The sequence below is a fragment of the Rhipicephalus sanguineus genome, chromosome 1 (genome assembly GCF_013339695.2).
Source record: "Rhipicephalus sanguineus isolate Rsan-2018 chromosome 1, BIME_Rsan_1.4, whole genome shotgun sequence".
Classification (NCBI taxonomy): domain Eukaryota; kingdom Metazoa; phylum Arthropoda; class Arachnida; order Ixodida; family Ixodidae; genus Rhipicephalus; species Rhipicephalus sanguineus.
Genome location: NC_051176.1, coordinates 67101325 through 67110440, shown reverse-complemented (window position 1 = coordinate 67110440; position 9116 = coordinate 67101325). Strand labels below are relative to the sequence as shown.

Here is a 9116-nt window from a genome sequence, read left to right as displayed (position 1 = left end):
GTAGTGAAACTTGCCCTGTTCAGAAAGAAAAAAAGTGTTGTAAAATTAACCATCACAATGACTATGTTCAGTGCGCACAGACTGTTGTGTATAGGATACCCATGTCGTGTGGCCGCGCATACGTAGGACAAACTGAAAGATGTATAAATGAGCGAGTAAAAGAACATGATAATAAGGTGCAGAAAGGCGTGGATGGCCACCTGGCTATCCACTGCAAGGATTGTGGCTGTGTGCCATACTTTGATAACACCTGCATTTTGTATCGCAACAGAGATATGTTAACGAGATTAATAGTTGAAGCTGCAGAAATGAAATGGGATGATATTGATTGTGTCAGTGCACCGTCTATCGCGCTTACGCAGAAGGAACTTCGTTTTTTGGATGGTGTGTTGGACAATAATGGATGAGTAATAACCGATATGACACGTGGGCTTTTGTTTTGTTTGTCTTCTTTCTTTCCTTTTTATTGTCGCGCTTCCGAATAAACGCTTAGTTGCAGTCAAGCGCTTGTGTAGTGTCTTTCTTTCTAGCTGTCCGTGTGAATGGTTTTGCGCTTCTTACGAAGATGGTAATGGCTGATCCGCAGACATAGATGAGCTCAAAGAAGCAGTTTATGCGAAAGACACTGTGAAGTTTTAACAGCGGAGTTGTTAATGTTTTGTTCCGGCCGTGCGGAATCACCAGAAAACTTTCATCATCATCGGCCTTCTTCAACTCCTGCTCACTCTCCGAACACGTGCGCCCGGCTACTATCTTGCTCTTGGTCAGCTTCGCTCGCAGGACGTGTGCGCCGATTTGTCCAGCGGGATGCAATAACTCAGATGGGCGAGAGAACCAGAACCAGTACACAGAGAGAAAGAAAGAGAGAGCGAGAGAGAATGAAAGAGAGAAATTCTTGGCGAGGCAGGATTCGAACCCGCGTACCCACGATCCGAAGGCGAGCGCCGTAACCACTCGGCTATCCAGGCACGCGAGGAGAGCCTAGCATAGCCTTGTATAGTATAGTTAGGGCTCCGTGTTTTCGGTGTTTATATTTCTTGAAAATCGGTGGGTGTTTATCGGAGTTTATATTTTTGGCGGAAATTCGGCGTTTATCGGAGTTTATTTCTTGTAAAACCCAAATTCTCCGAAATTCTGAGTTTTGCATTATTCTCAAAACTCCAAAATTTCAGATCAATTTATATCTGGATACTAAGACATCAAAACACACGAAGCACATTTTATTTTTTCTAGAAGGTTTGAATGCAAAAAAACATATACGCACAAGCGAAATACTTGAACACAAAACACCTGTATTTGTGCGTATAACAACCTTATGCTTAAAGCTTATTGTAAAACACGCAAGCACAGTTTACGAGGTTGCTGTCAGTGATCGAAGCGCGCTCCTTTCGACTGACGACTCTCAGCTTTGAAAATGCATTTTTAGCGTTAGCGCTAGAAACGGGAAGCGCCAGAAGACGCAGCGCGCAGCGAGAAAGCGCTGGCCACTGGACATTGTGAAGTCTCCAAAACGACAGGGGTTCAAGAATGTTACATATTTGATAGTACTGATAGTTCGCAAAACACTCGGGAGCTGGTTCATGCCGTCAGTTTCAAGAAGCGCTAATTGAAAAATAGGCGCATAGGTTTCGAACGCACAGGCATTTGGATTTACAATTTGAACACAGTGCCAAAACGATTCTTTGGTGTACTGGAGTTGATCGCACAGGTTCCTCTCAGATGTCCGTCTCCACTTTTTTCCGACAGCAGCGCAGTATCCGTGAAAGTCTGCGACAGTCGTTAAGCGGTCAGTCTCGTCAAGGAGGTCCAACAGACTTGTGACATGTGATTCGAAGACCTCGGTTGGATCACGCCACTGACTGATGAGTGCGTGCAAACGAATCCCCAGTATGCGGATAAACTTGTAGTACCAGGGTACTTTCTGCCTCAAGTTCCATAATGATTGAGAGCACGGCACACGAATTGGTCTTCAGAAACCTCATCTTAACGAGCAAGTCGTGCACAGCTTCAGGCGATGAAGTAAGACTCTCACACTTCGTTCCCTTGGCTTCGTCGCTTCTTATGAAGCTCTTCTAGAAGAGCTTCATAAAAAGAGAACCACCTCGACGGACATACGGTTTTCAGCGCCTTGATGGACATGCCCATGCAAGCACACAAGACCAAACTTATGGCGCAGCTCCCGCGACGACTTCAACAGGGCAGGAAAGTGCACAACGAAATCGTGAACGACGTTAAACGAGCTCGTCCTGATTCCATCCTCTGTTGAGTAGGTGGCCCGGATCTTTGAAGTGAAGCGCCTTGAATTCGGGGCTGGAGAGTTGCAAATCCTTGTGAAGCTTCTGCGTGTAGGAAGCTGAGTCGATCGGAGCACAATACAGCTACGTCGCCTAATACAGCTACGCGCGGTAAACTTTAAATCGGTCAAACCAGAAGATGTATCACTGAGCGCTTAGAACTTGCCCTTTCGATAAAGAACGAAATCAGGTCATACTGCCCCTTGAAATCGGAGTTTATCGGATAAATCCGAATTGTCAAAAATTTTACCAGTGAATGTTTATCGGTTTTTTTTTTTTTTGATAAAACCGAAAACACGGAGCCCTAAGTATAGTACTGCAAGGGCGTGGGAAAGGGAAGTGAGGGTGAGGGGGGGGGAAAGGAGGAGAAGAGAGAGTAAAACATAGCATAGAAAGAATGTGAAAGAGAGAAAGAAAGGGAGATATAAACATGGAAGGAAGCAAGCGAGAAAGGGAAGAAATAAAGAGAAAGAAAGAAATAAATAGGAATAAACAGATAAAGAAAGAGATAGAAAAAAACAGAGAGAGAAGAAGAAAGAAAGAGAAAACTACAGAGGAACAAAGCTGTGTTCCGTCTTGCTTTCGCCGACCGTGTGATTTTTTGCGCTACTGCCTGAGTTATGCACTACCAACTAGCCCACCAGTCTGTCCTTTTAAACAAAGCAGGCCGACCAGCTCCGCACTTCCTTCAGGCTTGGCACCACTACTGCGAATCTGCCTTAATTTTTCGCGTATGTGCTCATGGAGCTGGGGGCTCTTCGTGCATGTTATCAAGCACTCTAGAGCCCACTGACTTTCATACTTCATTCCTTTCATACTTCATTCCTCTTAGACGCTGCAAAGCGCGCCTTGACCTGCCGCTGCTGCTTCACGGGTAGGGCCTTTACCACTTCTTCAAAGACTGCAGAATCAGCCTGTGTATTATTTTGTTCCAGTTGCTTTACGGGCAACTTAGCTTGGAGGGCGCTCAGGCGGCCCCTTTCGCTTGCAGCTGAAGGCTGTAGGAAGCGCCGGGACCCCAGTTTTTACTCTTCTTCGTCTGTAGGTTCCGGATTCGGGACTAGCCTCCTGAAGCGCTTGCAGTGTGGGCAGGCTTCTTCTGGCGTTCAGCAACTCCACTGCAGGACGGGCTGAAAGCTCTGTCACCACAAGTATTCTCCTTGTACTTTGGGTTTACTACCAGTTTTACCAAATCCTCTGCATGGGTCCTTGGTGTCCATCTCGCGAAGCAATTCTTCTGCCATTTCAATGTCGGTGATATGAACGGTCTTTATTTTTGTGGCTTGCACAAAAACCGCCGCTTGTATAGTTTTCTTTTTAATTTTATTTGTTGTCATCAGCACATACTTCTCGAAACACGTCTTGTCACCTTCTAGAGTGCACACGGTAAGCACCGTGAAGTTGTCGGCTCCAACAATCAGCTGTCTAGCCCGGTAGGCGCTGGGAAGGCCACACTTGCGGAAGTGAGGAATCGCGGGCGAGTTCAAAACAGCTACTTGGTTACATCGCTTTCTGCATTGCGCGAGTCAGTTGTTTCCTCACTAGCAGACGCTCTCGGCAGAGGCGTAGCCAGGGGGACTCCCCCCCCCCCCCCCCCCCGAAAATTTTCAATTTCGCTTGCGTATATATACAGACTCACATACAAACGCACGCACGACCCCCCCCCCCCTTAAAAAAAAAAAAACATTCTGCCTACGCCCCTGGCTCTCGGTTCCTGGCGCCGAATCTTCGAAAGCAAGCATGTCGCAGGTATGTTCTTGACGGACATTATTTTCTTCGGCGCTTTCTTTGAAAGATATGCACGAACTACGGTTAGAACGGCGTCAAATTTTAGAACCGGTCGCTCTCGCGGAAGCTTGACAGTTTCACCGTTTATGACGTGCCTGAAAAAAACACCCGATAAACTGCTGCTCGTCGAAATGACTCTCACATAGCGCCGATTTTGCGTGCAACGATTTGTCGGCACGGCGGCCGGCTCGTCGACAAGCCTCGAAGAGACACGCTGACCTGCTGCCTCGATGACACATGCCGGTCGTGCAGCCAGGAGCGAAGCAGTGACGTTGTTTAGCCTTCGTTGCGCTGGAGTTCATCTGTCCGGCTGAGCTCGGCACTCACACTGGCATGTCAGCAACGAAATACATTTTGCCATAAACGAGACAACACGCTGGGAGCCACGATGAAAAAAAGCCACTGCCCATGCAGACGACACGGGAAGCTGCACACGCTTTTGCGTGGAGGCTCCTAACCGCGAGCCAAAAAGCTAACTAGAGACCGGAACTAGAGACCGCAACTTCAGTCAAAATACTTAATTTTTCCTGGAGTCCGTTTCGATCCTATTTAACATATAAACACGAACTTAAGGCAAGGGAAACGTTTTAATCGACCATTTATTGTGCCCAAGTGCCTATTTCGAGGTTCGTGCCTATATTAGCTTTGCTCCTAAAATGCCTTTCTTCGTGTTTGTCGAGTACGCACTTTTTATGGCGATATAAACTACAATACGTGGATGGCACGCAAGTGATGTTATTGTTTTCTTTCGCGGCTGTTACGTGAGCGAGGCTATAGAGTGTACCTCACTCAACGCTTTTCGATTCTAAAAACGTTGACCTCAGTGAAGCAAAGCGAGGCTATTATATACGCTAGCGCCAGTGGGCCTCCCTGAAGATCTCCGTCGCATTGTGTTGAAAGTAGTGCAACACGGTTGTTATGTAAGCTAGGCTAGAGTTTACTTTCCTAGCGGATTTTAGTTTCCTAGCATAGAGCATACAGAAACTTGAAAGTTGGGCGCCTCAAGAGTTGAGCTAATTTTGAACGTCCAGGAATGGTTCGCCAATGTCCCCAATGGACCTTTTCTTGGCAGGGTTATCTTCGACAGCAATCCCGGATTTTCTGTGCTAAAAGAAGTGTCCAAGGTTCTGAGCAGTGAGCATTCCAACATTCCAGATGCAATTAGAGCATCGAACGTTCCGCACTACAAGTACGCTCCGCTAACTTCAGTGGACGTTGAGCGTTCTTTTTCCGCATACAAACTAGTATATACTGACTGAAAGAAGGCGCAGCTTCAAGCCCGAAAACCCTGAGATGGTGTTGGTTTGTCATTGCTTTCATAGCCTTTCTCACAGTGTCGAATCACCCTAGCTATAACTTAAATCAGTTCAAACGGTGACTCTTGTCCAACTTTTAATGAAGAAAATAAAATTAACTTTTCCCAAAGCACAGGATTTGTCTGTTGTGTTCATTTGAAGTCGAAGATTTTTCCTGAAATACGCTGCTGAAGTACTTATGAAGTGAGCCTACATATATCCCTAAACGATAGTATACATAGTTTTCACGTGACGTCATATCCGGCGTGCGGGACTTTTGTTGGGCAGTCGCCGCCATCACCGGGCGCCTACGAGCACACGCCGTAGCCGCAAAGCCAGCGTGCGGTTGCATCAGCGCACGTTCCGGCGGCATTTTCGCAGGCGACACTTGTGCACGAAATTGAATTTTTGTCCCGGTTACTTCGACGAGCTCGTAGGACCCACCAGAGTGCGCTATGAAGCGAAAATTGCCATGTGCAGCGGTGTGGGCGACCACGGATGCCGATCGTATGCGGTACTGCCACCAACGACGCACGTGGATATTATAAACTACCTGGTACTGTCAACCAGCCACATTTCTTTGCAGCAAATGAAGTCTTACAAGTCCTTAGATGCGCACCATTATTTTACGAGTGGGAAGTTGCCGTCACAACGTGTCGTCGTGTTGGCCGAGGTGAGTGTGTAAACAGCTTCTTGCCCAGGCCGCTTCTTGCGAGTGTGCGCGCTTCAGGCCCGTCGCAGTCTGTTGAAGGCTCTCCGTCCCCAGATACTTCACAGGATGTGACACTCGCTGCAGTGGCCGCCGCTTTTTTTCGCGGCACGTACCTTGCGTCGGGCGTACCGCGCAGACAACGTTGAAGCCGCACCTCATTCACTTAGGTATCCTAGGTGAAGTGTGGGCGCCCAGTCCGGATTCGTTTCATCCATCAGTTGAGATGGTTTGCCTGCAAATTCGCGAACAGGCTAGTAGCTTATCAAGTGGCATTGCGCGTACGGAAAGATGTAAACTGCCCCATAATCTTAGGAGCTTGAGAAATCGGCGGCGCGCGACTCGCAGCCGTAAGTAGCGATAGATTTGTCAAAGTTTTGAAAAGAAAAAGAAGTCCGTTTAAACTACTGCAATTAAACTTTTACCTGTAATAAAGTGGCTACCACAGATGCGAATGTTCTCCAAGCTCTTCAAGTCTTTCCGATTTATGCGGGCCAGACAAACGTTCCGGCGCCTTTCTGAGAGAGCCCGTGTTCCCTCGCACTGCTTGGTGATAACCTTCGGCAAACAAAACATGCCGGTGCCTGACTCTCTGTGGGTCGGTTTCGCAGAAGTCTTGCTTCTGCTACGACAGCCGAACATCGCACAAATCGTCATGGCTGTGGCGCTAAGTACAACACTGGAAAATGTGCGCGCCAGCTGCCGCAACACGGTAGCCGGGTTAGCCGCGTCTCGAAAGGTTCCCGAACATGGCGGCTGAGCAAAGCGGAAGTGGCTGTGGTGACGTCGCGTGACGTCCGTGAAAACTATGTATATAATGCCTATATATGCCTAAATGAAAATTGTCAGGGCCTATAGGCGCCTAAAACCCTGTTTTTTCGTTCCTGAAGTTCCGGTCTCTAGTCATAACCGCATGATCACATCGACAAGCTGACAGCAGCGCCTATCGCGGCGGCGCATGACAGAGAGGACAGAGAGGATCGCTCTTTCTCGACGGATACGCGGGCGCTGGCGTCAGCTCCCTGGCCATTCTAGCCATCATAGCCAGGGAGTGTTCACGGATATCTAGCGAGCCCCCTACTCACACGCACAAACAAAAGAGACTGGCTTTCATCTTCGTGAGTCCCCATTGCATCTTTGTTGTCCTGTAGACACCGCTTAGTGTGCTAAATGATGAAACGCGTTGTTTGCACTTGCACTTCCCTTCTCTGTTGGACATTCAGTATCGCTACAGTGCATTCGGGCCCTGAATCCCGTTCTCTTGTTCTTGTAGATGTCGGCCTCAACAGGTGATGTATGGAAAGCTACGTTTACAGCATGACTGGCTAAACGGTGCAACATAATTCGATGATGTGGAGCTGTGCGCAACTTCTAACCGAACTATGAAGTAGAGCCAGACGTCACAAAATGAAAGAAAAAATAGAGGCACGTCAAAGATGTTAAATAGAGCTCGCGTCAGATGGGATAGCAACAGGAACATGTATGTTTGGATTCCTTGAGGGATTGCGATGTGCTGTTTGTTCAGCGCGGGAATATCTGGGACAATATGTGTCTTGCCAGTGCACAAGGTTTCTCAGTCCGCTACACATTTTCCCCCGCGAATTTAGACCTCAATATTTTATGCGATTGATAGCAAGCTCGCACTGTTGCACAGGCATTCCTTCAAACTCCGCTGCGCCTGACAGTGCTTCGTCGGCTGCTAAATCATGCAGAACTGCTCGCTCAGCAAATACACCAGGGCTAAGGCAGGATTCCAACGATGTTTGAACGTTTATTATTTTTTATAAGCGCAGGCAGAGAAAAGAATTAATGTGTCCCCATTACCCTGAGCAGCCGCAGCATCCAGCGAGCGGGGAAGTGCGCATACTGACACTTCCGCCCCGTAGACCAGGATATACGTCGAGGTAAATTATGCGCAGGAGGTGCCCTAGTGCCAGCCGCCATGCTTTCCGTGCAGTCCGACACCGGCTCCACCGGCATACGCTCCGACGCCTCGGCCTCCGAGACCTCCGTAAAGACCAGAGGCACCGTATGCGGCGGCGCCCCCTCCGCCGTACACAGCTCGCGGCCTGACGCCGGCGTACGACGAGCCAGTCGGGCCGTACTTGGCGGCGAGCAGGTAGGCCGGCGGAGAGGATGACCTCAGGGCGACGTCGGCGGGGCTCTCGCTCTGCGTGCCGGGCTCGTTGGTGTCGACCACGGCGCGAAAGCCTGCTGCGTCGGCCGTGTACTTGACCTTGCGCTGGCCGCCTTCGGCCGTGGTGATGGTGTACACTCCCTGGACAGCACCGTTGCCATCGCCTACCTCCTGGCGAGAGCTGGAACCGCCCACCGCCTGAGCGACGTAGCCGAAATTGTACGGCCTCGGCCTGTTGTCTTCGTAGGCTCTGTAACCCTGCACGATGAACGGTATACGCTAACCCATGACACTTCGCGAACACGCACGACCAGAAACAGACGAACTTTCCTTATTTTCTGCTCATACAGCGCATGCGATAAATCATTTCTGTGTGAAACAGTTAAGCGAAGTCATAGTCAGTTATCGATTTCTATATGCATGGTCAGCTGAACTAAAATTATGTGCTTTACTAAGGCTGTATGGCGTCCCTGTTAAGCATTCCGTGGTGTTAGGGGTAGTGCTGCTTTAGTTGGCTATATACTTACTCCACCATAGTAACCGCCACCGCCGCCAGCAAGGTAGCCACGTCCGCCTCCGAACCCGACGCCGACTGCTCCGAGACCGCCGAAGGCTGCGCGACCGTATCCACCACGGATATTACCGGCATTTGCCATGGCGGCGAACAAGAGGGCGGAGGAGATCACTGCCTGCATATAATATGGAGTATAGAGCGACGCTCTTCAGCGGGAGTCGAATACGCAAGCATATATGCAATGTATAACACATGTGTAATAACACATGGAATCTTACTGTCCTTTACTCTAATCGTCGTGCATTTCCGTTGATATATACAGATGAACAGCTAAGCGTGAAGTCTTGGGAAACCGCGTGCCGAAATCGCATATCAGCGC

At 49.0% G+C, this 9116-nt stretch overlaps 1 protein-coding gene across 1 annotated transcript; it reads right to left on the bottom strand.

Moving 5' to 3' along the window:
• Nucleotides 1-8013: 8013 nt before the first annotated feature.
• Nucleotides 8014-8879, bottom strand: LOC125759048 (adult-specific rigid cuticular protein 15.7-like). The gene is made up of 2 exons (XM_049417271.1): nucleotides 8751-8879; nucleotides 8014-8481 (listed from the first exon to the last, which is right to left on the bottom strand). Exons 1-2 carry the CDS (start codon nucleotides 8877-8879, stop codon nucleotides 8014-8016), a joined length of 597 nt encoding a protein of 198 aa, XP_049273228.1.
• Nucleotides 8880-9116: the final 237 nt, after the last annotated feature.

What these genes read in the sequence shown, in the direction of transcription:
- LOC125759048 (XM_049417271.1), bottom strand. Translation starts at nt 8,879, where the DNA reads ATGGCAAATGCCGGTAATATCCGTGGTGGATACGGTCGCGCAGCCTTC. An exon ending in GTGGCGGTTACTATGGTGGA is followed by an intron (nt 8,482 to 8,750) that starts GTAAGTATATAG and finishes TTCATCGTGCAG; the next exon opens with GGTTACAGAGCCTACGAAGA.